The sequence below is a fragment of the Manihot esculenta genome, chromosome 5 (assembly GCF_001659605.2).
Source record: "Manihot esculenta cultivar AM560-2 chromosome 5, M.esculenta_v8, whole genome shotgun sequence".
NCBI classification, from domain to species: Eukaryota; Viridiplantae; Streptophyta; class Magnoliopsida; order Malpighiales; family Euphorbiaceae; genus Manihot; species Manihot esculenta.
The window spans coordinates 7,179,680-7,196,254 of record NC_035165.2 but is presented as its reverse complement, the minus strand read 5'-3'; the positions used below and the strand labels follow the sequence as shown (position 1 = coordinate 7,196,254).

Here is a 16,575-nt window from a genome sequence, read left to right as displayed (position 1 = left end):
GACCTCAACTTCATCCCCTGACAGGTCAATACTAAAAGCAAAAAGTCAGCCCTGCTCGTCACCATTAAAAGGTACGTGATCTGACTTCTTATAAGATCGGACATATAGCTAAGAACCGAGCTCATGGTTAAAGACTAATTCAGCTCGGAAAAAGCTTATGAACAAGAATATCTTAGTAAAATAGATAGATGGATAAGTCAAAAGTTCAGACAATTGATAGAGTTTTGGTCCTGATGGGCTTAAGGGTAAAAAGGAAAAACAATACAGTGGATTTCTTAGAAAAATTATCAAGTACATAGCTTAAACATTTCACTCTTGACAAGCCAGATTGCTTGTAACAGTATAAGTAGCTTTATGAAGTTAAAAAACAAGCAGAACAGTTTAAGTGTGAACAGTGAACAAAAGTAAAATTTCATTAAAAAGTATAGAGAAATTTACAATCTAATCATCTAAGATTGCTGGAGGAAAGACCGTCCTCAGAGGACTCACATGCTTAGGGGCATCACCCTCAGCTACACTGGCGTCTATATTATCCCTTACACTATCTACACTATCCGTGTTTACATTGTCTACATTGCTGCCCACGGGAGGTCTGGCCTCCTCTCGCTCAGACTCCCCAGCACCTACAAAAGGAACAATCTCCAGCCCTGGAGGTCCAGCACCTCCCTCTCCTAGTTCTACACCTTCCTTTTGAGGCTCGACGCCGCCCCCCTCAGGTTCGAGGACTCCCACACCCTCCGTATTCAGCTCGGACTCTGCCTCAGAAGACCCAGCTGCAGTAAGAGAAGTCCCTTTGGGCAAAGGCATATCGTCCTCCCCGTAGATCACATCCTCACCATCGGAATCCTCCTCTTTGGCTCGAAGTACAGTCAAGGGGATGGAGGGATTATGTCTGGCCTCCCTTAAACCTCGATTGAAGCCAGAGACGAACATACGGAGACCTTTATACCATATGGCCTCTTTCATCTCATTCGAAGCTTTATATTCCGTAAGTCGTTTCTCGCAGGCCTCAGCTATCTCGGCTTTTAGCTCAGAAGAATTCTTGTAATCTTGGAGGTAAGCTTCACTGGCCTGCTGGATCTCCTTCTTCAACTCGGGGGACTCCTTATACTCCTTCAAATGCTTCTCAACCTCCAGCTGGACCTTATCCTCGGCTAATTTGGCCTCTTCAGACAGGGCTGAGCATCTCTTCTCTAGGGTCTTGACTTGTTGGCAGAGTTGCTGCTTCTGAAGTTTAGACTCCTCTGCTGCCAAAGTCAAGCCCTTAATGCTATCGGCCTGCTTACTCAGCTCCTGCTTCAGGACCACAACCCGAGCTACAGCCTCACTCTTTTGAGCCAGCACAACATCTAATTTTACTTTCAGCTGCTCGTACTGGCGCTGAACTTCCTTCTTCTGGCTCACGGCCTCGTCCCTTTCGCGCAGAGCATCCACGGTGGAGGACAGCTGCTTCAGAACTTCTCCACAATGAACCTCTGCCGCAGCTGCCCTCTCGTCAGACTCTTGGAGAACCCTCCGGATGTGAGACAATTCTGTTTCTAGAGACTGGGCATGCTTTCGCACCTCAGATATCTCCTCCTCTGCCTTCTTACGGGCCTCCTTAGCTACGTATAAATCGAACTGGAGGGACCTATAGTCCTCTTGGATCGCGGCGAGATTGCCCCGGGCATCGCTGGACGCGGATAAATTCTCCTCAAGACGTGCTTCCTCGATCCGACGGTCCACCGAGTCCTTGAGGGCACGATCCCGGGCATCCATCTCCATGAATATGCCAGTAACCTAGTAAACAAGAAGACAAGAGAAGCTGAGAGATAGAGAAAGGTAGAAACGAATTAAGGGTAGAAAAGAACCAAACAGAACTCACCATCAAAAGCATCTCCCTGGCAGTGTTTCCCAGCTGCTCTCTAGACCGAGCTCGGGAGGCCACATGCTCTTGAGTAGAGCTGGCTAGATGACCAGAAAGAGCCAGCAGACGAGGATCTTAAGCCTGAGTGACTCCACCGAACATTCATTCTCGGATTATTTCAGCAACCACAGTCGCCGGAGTCTGATGGGTGATGTCCTCGGCATTCAGGATAAGTAGGGGCACCACTGCAGTTTTCTCCTTCTCGAGGGGAGGCAATGCAGGGGCAGCACGCTTAGAACCCCGAGATTTCTTAGGAACGGGGGCAGGAGCATCAGATGAAAGGGGGCGCTTCTTCCCGACCTCCTCAGTAACCCCCGCAGAAGTAGCCAAAGACTCCTTCTGGAGGGGTATTTCCTCAGTCGACCTGGACTCAGTTGTCTTCGCCAACATATCCCTAATAACAAGGACGTCCTCATCAGCGGCTCCTTGAACGTCATCCTCTACAGAGATGACCGCCCGGTCTCTTGCAGGAGCCTTGTTAATGGTTGGGAAGACCTCAGCTCCTTCTTCAGAGATTTTCTTTGAAGGCAAAGATAAATCAGTCCTCTTCAGTTCGACGCCCTCGGCCGATCTAGCCGTATCCGAAGGAGCTTTCTTCACTTCTTCTATAGAGGCCAGCCGAGATCTGGAGGTTGGAGAAGACTGGGGAATTGAGCTCGATCCACCACGACTAGATGATCTGGAAGACCTGGCACCCCTGGAGCTCGGTTTGGAAGCTCGACCAGAGGGCAGAGCTGGGGTCTTAGTCATCATCCTAATGGAAATAGTCTTAGCTACCTCCTGGGTGGCCTCTTTCACCGACAGCCCGGCTCGAAGAGCATCCAGAGCCGCGTTCATGCTCTCACGAGATAATACGAGGTTCTTCGGGGGCTTGATCTGTTCCATCTTCACGTCAGAAGCTGCAAAAATGCGAAATTAATACAGAACAAGACAATTTTCCACAAAGATTACCCAGACAAAATAACACTACTGAGTGGAGTAAAATACCCGCTTCACTAATATCATGAAGATTAGACACAAACATGCATTTCTCAACATCATATTTCTTTTCAATAGAGGTCAGCCAAACAAATCCAACTTGTTCGGTAAGACTCAGCTGGAGCGGGTCATTGCAGTTCAGTGCAACTTCTTCCCAGGAAAGCTCTAGATCCCAGACTAGCCCGGACTCCTTCCTGAGCTCCACTACGACAAAGCCCTCCATCCAGCCTTTTATCGAATCCTTATGACCCGAAAAGATCGAGAGTCCTCCTCGAGGAGAAAAATAATAAAAACAGTGGCTTGCTCTGACTAATCGGAAGAAGGAGACAAACAAATTCACCGTGGGTGTGATCCCCCGGCTTAGACACACGGACTCAAAAAAGGACATAAACAAAATGGAGTTGGGGACTAGCATCCGAGGAGTTATCCCGAAGTACCGGAAGACCTCCGTAAAGAAAGGAGAGAAAGGGAAAGTTAAGCCAAACTCCCTTTGTTTGGCAAAAAAGACCAGGCTCAGGTCTCGTTGGGGATCGATCAGGTCAGAAGGAGGAGGATCGGGAAGAACAATCCTTTCGTTTGGATAAGGGGCACGGATGCGAAAAAGGGGGGTATCTAAATACTCCCGAGAAAAGAAATTTTTCAGAACGGACGGGGTGATATTAGACTCAACGTTAAGAACGTCAGGAAACTTTGGTTTTCCCATAGAATAACAAAGAAAAGAGCGTACCTTGGAAACGGCTGAGGAAGAAGGATGATGTAGGTAAATCGCAGAGAAGACAGAAAAGAGAGCAGAGGTTGCAAGAAGGCAGAAAGAATTTGAAATGCAAAACAGTAATGAGGTGAAAAGTCGCCCTGCATGATTTTGTCCTAGAGCGGCGCGGTCATTATTACTCTCGATATTTACCCCCTCGTCAGTCACTTAATAACTAACGAGAGGGTAAAGGGGCAATTGATGACCGCTGGGCTCTTCCTCCCCGGTCTGGGGTCCAGCCCACGATGCAGGCCCATCGTCCCGAAGCCCTCGAACCTCACGACTCGCACTAAGTCCAGCTCCCCCTCTCCAAGGCCAGCCCGACCCTTCCGACTGGACTAGCCGATCCTTGTTGGACTCGGCCCGTACCTCATCCTCTGGCCCAACCCGGAACCAGAAAGTAGATCCGCATGTCCCTCGTGTGGATCCACCCGCATACGCGTCCTGAAAGAATCAGAGGTCGTTACGCATGAAGCAGAGATCTGATTCCCTCGTACGTCCATATCAACGTAGCAGGGACAGGTGGACCAATAATATACGTTCTGTTAGCACGTCACTAGCAGACAAAAGGAAATATATAAAATGAGAAATACTCTCCTTTAGGTCCAACACTTTTTTCAGTTTAACAGAACCCATTGTAAAACCTATTTTCTGGATCTCAGATCATCAATAATAATATGAGTTTAATAGTTAATTTTTTTTATGATATGATTGAATCAATAGATAACCTTAGCTTAATGAAAGGAGTACTTCTAAAACATTCAATAACGTCAGTAAAACAAGCGACAAAGGGAACCTGGTAGTTTCCAAAGTAGTATTTCAATTAAGGAAGAAAAAAAAAAAAAAAAACACTGCGAATAAGTCAATTTCTACGTGAGCAACATTTGAAAGGCATACAAACTTTTTACCTCTGATATTAAAGTACGCAAACTTACTAAATTGACTTACCAAATATTAAATTAATTAAAAAGCTGAACTCGTTCATCTCATCACTTGCTCCTTTCCTCAATTTTTACCAGGAAACCACCCTTCATCTTCGCAGTCAAATATGCAATAAATTCCGGCTCAACATCATTCTCCGCCGCTGGCACCACCTTAAACCGACTTAGAACTCCAGCAACAACCCTCTTCATTTGCAAGAAGGCCATTTCCTTACCCAAACAAATCCTGGGTCCAGCTTGAAATACAGGGTAGGTATAAGGATCTCTCCCCACAAAACTCCATTTCTCACTCTTTGTATCTCTCTCCAGCCACCTTTCCGGCTTGAAATCAGCCCAATCAGGACCCCACAGCGTCTCTAGCCTACCCATCGCGTATGGATGGTATGTAACTCTGGTTCCCTTTGTCACTAGAGTACCGTCTGGCAAAACATTATCGCTTATTGCCAGTTTAGTGTCTGTTGGGACAGGAGGGTACAGCCTCATGCTCTCACACAAAGATGCATGGGTGTAAACCATGTCCTTCACTTCTTCAAAAATGGGCACCTCTGATTTCTCATGTATCTCGTTGAGAATGTTTGCTTCTACTTCTGGGTGTTTGGAGAGCAACCAGAAAAACCATGTTAAGGCTGCAGATGTCGTGTCGCGGCCAGCTAAAATAAAGCTGATTACGATGTCAACGATGAAGGTCTCATCCGAATGGCCAGAGCTCAAGAATCGCGATAAGAGATCGACAGATTCAATGGACGAGTTCTTCTTGAGTTCTTCCTTCTTTTCTTTGACGAGATTCATTGCAAAATCACGTACTTCAGACATGGCTTCCCGGAGCCGTTTTTCCGATCTAGTACCGAAAGCCCTTTTGATTTTCCAAAACAAAGAACTGAACCTATCGCTGATTATCCTGACACTGTCTTCGAAAGCTTCAGCAAACTTCGCATGTGGGAGGGATGGCAAGAGGTATGCAGGATCATACCCAAAAGCGATTTTGCATATGTTATCGAAGGCAAATCTTTGGAGAATATCTTGAAAATCAAGAACCGCACCATTAGCAGCGGCGGTAGAGAGAATTGGGATTAGGCGCTGGTACAGTTCAGTATCGACGACGGTCTCAACAAATTTACGTAAAGATTTAGTATTGAATTCGTGGCTAGCGACTTGCCTTTGAAACTTCCATGTATCACCGTCAGCATTAAAGATTCCATTGCCCAGAAAATCAAAGAGAGTGCGTCGAAAGAAGTCACCTTTTTCGTAAATGTGAAAGTGAGTCTTGAGCATGTGTTGCACGTTGGCTGGATTGGCAGTAAGAAGTTCATGGCCGCCAAGAGGTCGATGCAGGACGCAGGTTGCAGAAGGCGAGTTCTGAAGAAGATCAGATGTCCATTGGACTCGACGGTGCCAATTTGCCTTAAAATCGAGATAGTTACCGATTAGAGGATATGATTTTGAAAGAGGGGTTGAGATAGGTTTGTTGGATTTAGAGGATTTGGCGACGGAGAAGAGAAAGAGAAGTGAAAGAAGTAGAAGAAAAAATGAGAGTAAGAGCTCAGCTACCATTTTTCTTTGAATTGATTCTGGAAAATTGTGATGATATGAGGGAAAGGAATTGAAGGGTATTTATAATTGGGTATTTGATTTTGGTTATAAAATTTCACAAGTGGTCATAAATTTTTTTTAGCTTATAAGTACTTTTGTAATAATTTATTTAATATATATATAAAAATTATATTTTTAATTAAAAGTAATTTATAAATATAATTATTATGAAAATGACTAAAAAGTAATAAATTATAATGATATAAATCTAAGAGAGGAGTTTGTGTGTCTGAACAAAAATACAAAATCCATGGAGTCAATAGTTGACTAAGATATTCCTGTGTTCACATTAGACTTCAAATTTTTAGAATGTGAGATGACAAGAAAGTTGTCTTTCTTTGCACTGTGGTTCAATCAAGCAGTATTATAAGCTAAAGGAAATCTAATGGCTCTCAGAAATTGCTTATCACACTTTCTTTCCTACCAAGTATCTGAAAATGTATTAATCAATGAGTTTTGGTTAAATGGAAATAACACGTTTTTACGTTTTTAGTTTTTTAATGTTTAAACTGTACGGAAAATTGAGAATTAATTATTTTTTATTTAAAGTTTTGGTTAATATTAAAATTTGATAACAAAGGCTTGAATATGTTAGAAGGAAGAACATACGCCCTCATGCATCCCATTGCGTATTTGGGTTGGCAATGTGACAAAAAAAGTATTTTTTTAAAGTACTGATTATTTAAATTCTATCATAATTTAAGGATGCCGTGGTAAAAATACCCACTAAAAAAAATTTGCAATTGAAGATAACTTTGCAGATTTTCAAAGATTGTGGATGATAAGTGACAGAAGCAATGTATGAAGTGTGAACATGGGTGAGCCAAATTTTGCTTTTTGTCTCCCTTATCTCCTCATAAATATTATCAAACGTAAGCAATAACGTCATAAATTTCTATAAGAAGTTTCATATGTCAATTCTATTCTCTATCATTTCATAATTTTTATTTATTTTTTAATTATTTTAAAATTATTATTTATTTATATATTATAATAATATATAAATAAATTATTATAATTATATTTTATTTTATTTTTAAAATGAATATAATTAAAAAATTAATAAAAATATTATTATTATTATTATATATATATATAAATAAAAATTATAAAATAAAAAGAGAAATATTTATGTCCGAATCCAACAAGCTGGTAATGTGATTAAATATATTAAAGGATATTTTTCTGACTAAAAAAATATGATAATAATAAAAAAACTGTTGTCTGTCCACCGAGAAAAGCAGGTTTAGAAAAAGCGGCAGTCTTGATTAATTGCGTTCCCACTCCTGACTCAAGTAAGAGAAAATTTCATATAAGCTCCTATACTATTTATCAAAAATCAAATAAGTCCAAAATCAAGTTTTGTGCTAAATAAGTACTCAACTCTTTGCTTGAAAAGTCTTCCCTGTTTGGGAGTTTTCGTTTTGTCTTCTATGATAAGATTTCCTATGATTTGTTATTTTCTTTAGAATTTCTTCATGGCAACTGACGAGGATGCGGTCTCAGTGGAGATAGCGAGTTTATCTGTTGACGGCGAGGCGGATGATAATGACGGCCTAGTTTTCGGGGTTGATGATGGTGTAATCGGCCAGGAAGATCCTTCGTTGTGTTTGGTGGGGCGTTTCCTAACTAATCGGCCTATAAATTTCAATGCCATGGAATACACTTTGGCTGCTTTATGGCAACCATTTGAGCAAGTTTCTGTTCGGAGAGAGGAGGGTGATTTGTATGTGTTTCAGTTCTATCATGCTATTGATGTGCAACGGGTTTTGGATATGCGTCCGTGTACCTTCAACAATCATCTCCTTGTTCTTGAAATGTTGGAGGGCTTTTCCCATCCAACTGAGGTCCCCCTTACACATGTTCCATTCTGGATTCAGGTGCATGGTCTGCAGCCAGGTTTCTTCTCTGAACGGGTGGTGGCCCGCATAGGTAATGAACTAGGAGTGTTCTTGGCGTCCGATCCTTATAATTTTCTTGGACCACGAAAATCTTATGTTCGGCTCCGCTATTATCACGACCTCTCCAAACCCATTCATAAGTCATTGAGAATGCGCAAAAATGATGGTGCATGGTTTAATGTAACCTTTGTTTATGAAAGGGCTCCCAGCTTCTGTTTCATTTGTGGACTTTTTGACCATACGGAGAGATTTTGTCGCGAGCTTTTGAATCTTGGAAATGCTCCTGTGGTTCGTAAGTTCGGTCCTGAATTACGTGCAAACTATCGACGTCCTCAAAGCCATGGAAGCAGGTGGTTGAAGGGAAGAGGGGGAGAAAACAACAACCAAGGACAATCGGGCATCATTTTTGGTAATTCCATCGCTGGCGAGCAGACTACGCCACCAAATCCAGTGGACAATGATGATCGTGATATGGACGGGATTCGTGAGGACTCTTTAAATTCATATCCTACTGATGGGGAGGAGGTTGCTAGGGGTTTGGAAGCTAGTGTTACTATTGTTGACCCTAAAAGACGACGTATGGGCACTGAAAACAAGAAGTCCAATGGGGAGAAGCCCACAATGGATCATGGATTAAGTGGTGGTTGCAAGCCCACAATGGATCATGGATTAAGTGGTGGTTGCAGCAATCAGTCAAAAAACGGAGTAGCGGCGGGCCCTGGAGTTCAGGCCCGCCGATCGCAATGAGTTGTATTAGTTGGAACTGTCGTGGGCTTGGCAACCCACAAGCAGTTCAGGTCCTGAAAGAGATGGTTAGAGTTAAGAGGCCAAATTTTCTTTTCTTAATCGAAACTTTATGTTGTTCTGCTCGGGTGAATGAAATAAAAGACTTGTTGGCTTATGATGGTTTCTTCAGTGTGGATTGCTTAGGTCGTAGTGGGGGTCTGGCTTTACTGTGGAGATCGGTTTCTTCTATTACTCTTCTTAGCTCATCGCAACACCATATTGACATCGAAGTTTTTATTGAAGGGGTTGGTAATTGGCGCTTGACAGGCTATTATGGCGAGGCTGATCGGAACTTTCGTCATTTATCTTGGCAACGGTTGCGTATGCTGGCATCTCATCATGAAGCACCCTGGGTGTGTTTAGGCGATTTCAATGATATTCTATCACCTTCGGGACGCGCTTTGTGATTCTGGTCTTATTGAATTCCCCATGACGGGATATCCTTTTACATGGGAGCATGGAAGAAATAGTGATGGCTGGGTGGAATCTAGGTTGGACCGTGTTTTTACTAATGCTCAGTGGCGTACCAGGTTTTCTAATTCTAATGCTGAAGTGTTGGGTTTCTCTACTTCGGACCATCTGCCTATTCTTCTTGCTGTCAGATGCTTTGTGGATCAACGCCATGCTCATCGTTTCCGGTTTGAGAATATGTGGCTCCGTGAGGTAGGGTGTCGGACCTTAATTTCAGATATTTGGCAACTTTCTCCAGATATGGATGTTGAGGGTAAGCTTGTGGCCTATCGTACTGCTTTGAAATAGTGGGGCATGAATCTTAGACTTCTGCATAAAGCTGAGATGGACGAGAGTCTTGCTATTATGACCCGTTTACGCGGCTCTCGGCTACAGGTGCATATGGATGAGTTTTTACGAGCCAAATCCCGTTTCTTTCATCTTTTAAATCTCCGTGAGATCTTCTGGAAGCAACGTGCTAAGTAATTTTGGCTTAAAGAGGGTGATGCTAATACTTAGTTTTTCCACAATGCTGCTTCTGCTCGGAAAAGGAAAAATATAATTGTTAAATTGCTGGATGATTCGAACGTATGGCATGATAAGAATTCAGGTCTGGAGGAGGTGATGTCTGGATATTTTATGTAACGACCCAAAAATCGGACCGCTACCGGCGCTAGGATCCAGGTCGGCTTAAGGCCACCGGAACCCGTAGCAAGCCTAACATAAAACCTGTAAACCTGTATAATCCCATACATGATCAACAACATGCATAAAAATTTAAAACTTTTCTTTCCATATACATCAACCAAACTCAACCTGTGCATGCACTGAACATAACATAAACATAATCATAATCCCTCTGTGGGATCTCATCAATGCCCCAATGGGCGATACATCATACGTTGAGTTGGTTTGAATACTCATCATAAAAATCTAAGATCATGTATTAAGAGGGATAACTCATACATATAGTCAAGCACAACCTCTAATCCTCAAAGTCATTACATACCTAAAACTGTACTTTTACATAACATTAATACATTTATCATGTCCACACTATCTATTACAAATACGAAACTTCAATACTCTAATGGATCTCCTGGTCTACCCTGTACCTGCAAATCCTAGGGAAAATGGGAGAGGGGTGAGCTACTAGAGCCCAGTGAGCAGAATAATAAAAACATTTAAATCATATGGATCATGGAATGCATCACATCACAGCTAATCACATCAAGGATGAACTTGTCACCAATAGCCCTCTACATGGTCCAACTGTGCCAGAACGTAGAATGGGTCCTGGTCTTTCCCTTACATAACATATCATAACATAACAGTGTCCAACTGTGCCAGAACGTAGAATGGGTCCTGGTCTTTCCCTTACATAGTGCCAGCGAACATAGAATGGGTCCCACTGGTCTTACATTCCGTACCGTACATATCACATCGTCACATCGTAGATCGAGGGCTATGGATCATCCAACATTCATCCACATCAACATTAAAATATGCAATGCAACATATTCGTGAATTCTAATGCAAGCAACCTAATTCATCACATGGCATTCATGATGCGCGAAACATGCTGAAAAGTCCATTATTTGCTTTAAAACATAATAAGTTATTCCACTCACCTCTAGGTAGCTCTGACCAGACACTGGAGCAGTTGACTCACTGCTGGGGTCCTCGGTTCCTCGGGTCCGAACCTACACAGGTGGACTCAAATGAGGGACCAAACAAACAAGAACATAACTCTAAACTACTCCCCAAAAACCCCCTAAAATATCATAGAAAAACATGCAAGAAATGGCTGAACAGGGCACTTTCGGCGGCAGGTTCTACGGCCGAAAGTCCCTCCAGAGCCGAAAGTCAAGCAGGTTCGGCGGCACCTTCGGCGGCCGAAACTCCCAGACAGAGGCAAAACTCATGCATGTTTGGCGGCACTTTCGGCGGCCGAAGCTCCCAGACAGAGACGAAAGTCTCCTTTCGGGGGCAAGCTTCGGCAGCCGAAGGCTGCCTCCACAAAAGGGTTCGGCGGCCGAAAGTCCCTTCGACTGCCGAACCTGGTTTCTCCCAAAGGGCAGAAACTCGGTTCAAACATGCACAAATGCCTCCAAACTCAAACCAACATGCATTTAGCTCAACTAAAACATGCATTCAAGCTCCTAGGGGTCTCAAACTACCTTAAACCCCAACTACAACACATCAAACACACATTACAAGCCACATTGTTCAAGAACATACATTTATACCCATAAACATAACTATGACCTAAACATACATTCTATCCCCATGAACTTCATAAAACTTACTTAAAACATAATATAAGCTAGAGATCGACTCTTACCTCTTGAAGATCGAGAGTAGAGGCGACCAAACTTGGAGTTGGGAGAGATTTGAGTTCTTGAACCTCAAAGCTCCAAAACTTTGCTCAAAAGCTCAAATCTTCAAAACGAAGTTAAAACAAATGAAAAACTTGAAAGATCTAGAGGAAAAACATCAAAGATCGGTGAGGGGCGGCGGAAAGCTCACCTTGGCCGAAAATGGGGAAAAGCTCGCCCGTTTTCGGCTAAGGGACCCTTTTATAGTGGTTGGCCAGGCCACGTTCGGGGGCCGAATGTGCCTCCGCATGCATGCCATGTTCGGCGGCCGAACTTGAGGTTCGGCGGCCGAACCTGGACTTTCCTCACTTATGCTTTCGGGGGCCTAAAGGCGCTCCCGAAGGCATGCATGTTCGGCGGCCGAACCTGAGTTTTCCTCTAAGGTTGTTTTTATGCAAAAACTCATTTCCATTTTACTTAAAACCATGAAATACCTTAAAACATTTTATGAAAACATGATTCTACCCTACTAGAGGCTTCCGACATCCGAGATTCCACCGGACGGTAGGAATTCCGATACCGGAGTCTAGCCGGGTATTACATTCTCCCCCCTTAAGAACATTCGTCCCCGAATGTTCCTCAACTAGCACATAGCATGGCATGAAACATAACATACATACTAAGCACATAAACACATAGGGATCTAACCTTAGAAGAGATGAGGGTACTGCTGGAGCATAGACTCCCGTGTCTCCCAAGTGCATTCCTCCAAATTGTGGTGGTTCCACAGGACTTTCACCATCGGGATTTCCTTGGTTCTTAGCTTTCTGATCTGGGTGTCTATGATCCGTATTGGCTGTTCAACATAGGTGAGATCCTCTTGGACCTCCACATCAGGCTCACTAAGAACCTTGCTCGGATCTGACACAAACTTCCTCAACATCGAAACATGGAAAACCGGGTGGATTCTTTCCATTGAAGCAGGTAAATCCAGTTTGTACGACACATTCCCAATCTTTTGCAAGATTTCAAAGGGTCCGATGTATCGTGGGGCTAGTTTACCCTTTTTCCCGAAGCGAACCACTCCCTTCATAGGAGACACCTTGAGCAATACCAGATCCCCCTCCTGAAACTCTAACTGTCTTCTGCGGACGTCTGCATAACTCTTCTGTCTACTTGCAGCAGTCTTGATTCTTTCTCTGATTATGGGTACTACCCTGCTGGTAATCTCTACTAGCTCAGGCCCTGCCAAGGCCTTTTCCCCAACTTCTTCCCAGCAAACAGGTGACCTGTACTTCCTCTCATATAAAGCTTCATATGGAGCCATCCCGATGCTAGCATGATGGCTGTTATTGTAGGCAAACTCTACCAAAGGTAGATGCTGCCTCCAAGAACCGCCAAAGTCCAGCACACACATTCTGAGCATATCCTCTATGGTCTGGATGGTCCTTTCTGACTGCCCATCAGTCTGGGGGTGGAAGGCAGTACTGAAATCCAACCTAGTACCCATGGCATTCTGCAGACTCCGCCAAAATCTGGAGGTGAACTGGGGCCCTCTATCTGACACTATAGAAACAGGAACCCCATGCAGCCTGACGATTTCATCCACATATACCTGCGCCAATTTGTCTACAGAGTAGCCACTCCTGACAGGAATGAAGTGAGCAGATTTGGTGAGTCTGTCCACAATCACCCATATGGAGTCCACTCTGTTGGACGCCGCCGGTAACCCCACTACGAAGTCCATAGCTATATTTTCCCATTTCCACTCTGGAATAGGTAGCGGGTTAAGCATTCCAGCCGGTTTCTGATGTTCCAGCTTCACCCTCTGACACACTTCGCACGCTGACACAAACTGTGCCACTTCTTTCTTCATAGCTGGCCACCAATAAACCTTCTTCAGATCTTGATACATCTTGGTGGCTCCGGGGTGAATGCTGTATCTTGCATTATGAGCCTCTCTCATAATGTCTCCTTTTAGCCCTATGTCATCTGGTACACATAGTCTGCTCCTATAGCGGAGGATCCCCTTACTGTCGAATTTGAACTCATTATCATTGCCTGACTGAACAGTCCTGGCAATCTTCACTAACTCCGGGTCCTCATGCTGTTTCTGAGCCACCTGCTCCAGAAACACGGGTGCCACTCTCATCTGGGCCACCAAGGCACCTGTACCAGACAACTCCATCTGTAGACCTTCCTCAATGAGCTTGTAAAACTCCTTCACCACTGGCCTCCTCTCTGCCGATATGTGGGATAAACTGCCTAGTGACTTCCGGCTTAGAGCGTCTGCCACGACATTCGCCTTACCCGGATGATACTGAATCTTGCAATCATAGTCACTCAGCAGCTCCACCCATCTTCTCTGTCTCAAGTTCAAATCTCTTTGACTCAGGATGTACTGCAGGCTCTTATGATTTGTAAAGATCTCACATTTAACCCCATAGAGGTAGTGCCTCCACATCTTGAGTGCAAAGATTACTGCTGCCATCTCAAGGTCATGCGTGGGGTAATTCAACTCATGCTTCTTCAGCTGCCTAGAAGCATAAGCGATCACCCTCTCATTCTGCATTAGTACACAACCCAGTCCCACAACGGACGCATCACAAAAGACTGTAAAGTCCTCATCACTAGATGGCAGAGCTAAAACCGGTGCTGAAGTCAACCTCCTCTTAAGCTCTTCAAAACTCTCTTCGCACTGATCGGTCCACAGAAACTTCTGATTCTTCCTGGTTAGTCTGGTCAGAGGAGCTGCTATTTTTTAGAAGTCCTGAACGAACCTCCTGTAGTAACCTGCCAAACCCAAGAAACTCCTGATCTCCGTTACTGAAGTGGGTCTAGGCCAGTTAGCCACAGTTTCTGTCTTCTTGGGGTCCACCTCAATCCCATTCTCTGACACTACATGCCCCAAGAATGAAATGCTCCTCAGCCAGAACTCACATTTAGAGAACTTGGCATACAAGCCCTGTTCCCTCAAGGTCTGCAAGACCAACCGCAGATGATGGGCATGCTCCTCTGCATTCCTGGAATACACTAAGATATCATCTATGAAGACAATAACGAAGTGATCCAGGTACTGGCTAAACACTCTGTTCATGAGGTCCATGAATGCTGCAGGGGCGTTAGTTAACCCGAACGGCATCACAAGGAACTCAAAATGCCCATATCTGGTCCTGAAAGCTGTCTTTGGCACATCTTCATCCCTTATCCTTAGCTGATGGTACCCCGATCTCAGATCTATTTTGGAGAAACAACCTGCTCCAGCTAGCTGGTCGAATAGATCGTCGATCCTTGGCAATGGGTACCTATTTTTGGTAGTGACTTTGTTCAACTGCCTGTAGTCGATACAAAGTCTAAGGGATCCATCCTTCTTTCTCACAAACAAGACCGGAGCACCCCAAGGTGAGGTACTCTGTCGGATGAAGCCCTTCTCTACCAGCTCTTGCAACTGCTCCTTCAATTCTTTCAACTCGGCTGGGGCCATCCTGTAGGGAGGGATAGAGATCGGTCTAGTTCCAGGCACCAACTCTATCTCGAACTCTATCTCCCTAGCAGGTGGTAAACCTGGAAGCTCATCAGGAAATACATCCTGAAACTCTCTGACAACTGGCACCGAGGCTGGCTCCCTGACCTGACTACTAAGCTCTCTCACATGAGCTAAGTACCCCTGACATCCCTTCCTAAGCAACCTACGAGCCTGAAGAGCTGATATCAGACCTCTAGGTGTGCCCCTCTTGTCTCCTCTGAAGATGACCTCTGACCCGTTTTGATCTCTGAATCTGACTACCTTGTCCCTGCAGTCCAAGGTAGCACCATGGGTAGATAGCCAATCCATCCCTAGAATGACGTCAAAGTCTGTCAAATCTAGAAACACAAGGTCGGCGGAGAGGCATCTTCCCTCAAAAAAAACTGGACTGTACCAGCAGACTGACTCTGCCACTGACGAGTCACACTTGGATCCACTGACCCATAGGGGACACTCTAACCCAGAGACTATCAAACCCAACCTCTCAACGGCTCTCGGAGCAATAAATGAATGAGATGCACCCGGGTCCATTAAAGCATACACATCAGAACACCCAATGACGAGATTACCTGACACCACGGTATTGGATGTGTTAGCCTCCTGCTGAGTCATGGCGAAGATCCTGGCTGGAGCTGATGGACCTTCACCTCGGGAACCAGAAGAAGAGGCTGCCCCTCTCCCTCTACCTCTGCCACTGCCCTGAGTTGTGGCTGGAGCTGCTGGCTGTGCCACACTACCAGAAGCTGTCTGCTGGGGCTGGCCCATAAAAGGTGCTCTAGGACACTCCCGAGCTATGTGTCCCTCCTGTCCACATCTGAAACAAGTGTTAGTCCCAGCCCGACACACTCCCCTGTGCGGCCTTCCACATCTCTGGCATTCTGTACCATCTGAACCTGAGCTCGAGCCACCGCCAAATCCCAGACCGGATTTCAACTTATTCCAAAACTTATTCTTTTTCGGCTTCTTGGTGGTGTTATCCCACCTCTTCTTACTTGAACTCTGAGAAGAGAGACCTGGCCCTCCTCTGCTTGGGGTCTTAATCCCTGAAGACTGGGTCACTGACTGCTTCACTGACCCCTCAACTATAGCACTCGCCTCCATCCTTCGAGCCATATCAACCACAGTGTGGAAACTTTCCCTCTCAACTGACTGAATTAACGAGGAGTACCTGGAATGCAGCTTTATAACATATCTCTTGGCTTTCTTCGTATCTGTATCTAGAGCTTGCCCTGAAAAAGGCAACAGCTCTAAGAATTTATCCGTGAACTCCTCTACACTCATGTGCTCTGTCTGCCTCAGCTGTTCAAACTCAATCATCTTCAGTTCTCTGGAACTGTCTGGAAAAGCCCATCCAACGAACTCATTCGCAAATTCCTCCCATGTCATGCCGTCTAGTCTCGGGTCCACATAACACTTGAACCATTCCCG

At 44.6% G+C, this 16,575-nt stretch overlaps 2 protein-coding genes across 2 annotated transcripts; both read right to left on the bottom strand.

Moving 5' to 3' along the window:
* Positions 1-441: 441 nt before the first annotated feature.
* Positions 442-1,943, bottom strand: LOC110607776 (ciliary rootlet coiled-coil protein 2-like). The gene is made up of 2 exons (XM_021746942.2): positions 1,865-1,943; positions 442-1,779 (listed from the first exon to the last, which is right to left on the bottom strand). Exons 1-2 carry the CDS (start codon positions 1,874-1,876, stop codon positions 442-444), a joined length of 1,350 nt encoding a protein of 449 aa, XP_021602634.1. The 5' UTR covers positions 1,877-1,943.
* Positions 1,944-4,369: 2,426 nt separating this feature from the next.
* On the bottom strand, positions 4,370-6,176 carry LOC110607772 (cytochrome P450 94A2). Its single transcript, XM_021746939.2, has one exon. The coding sequence runs from the start codon at positions 6,125-6,127 to the stop codon at positions 4,625-4,627; it is 1,503 nt and encodes a 500-aa protein (XP_021602631.1). The 5' UTR covers positions 6,128-6,176; the 3' UTR covers positions 4,370-4,624.
* Positions 6,177-16,575: the final 10,399 nt, after the last annotated feature.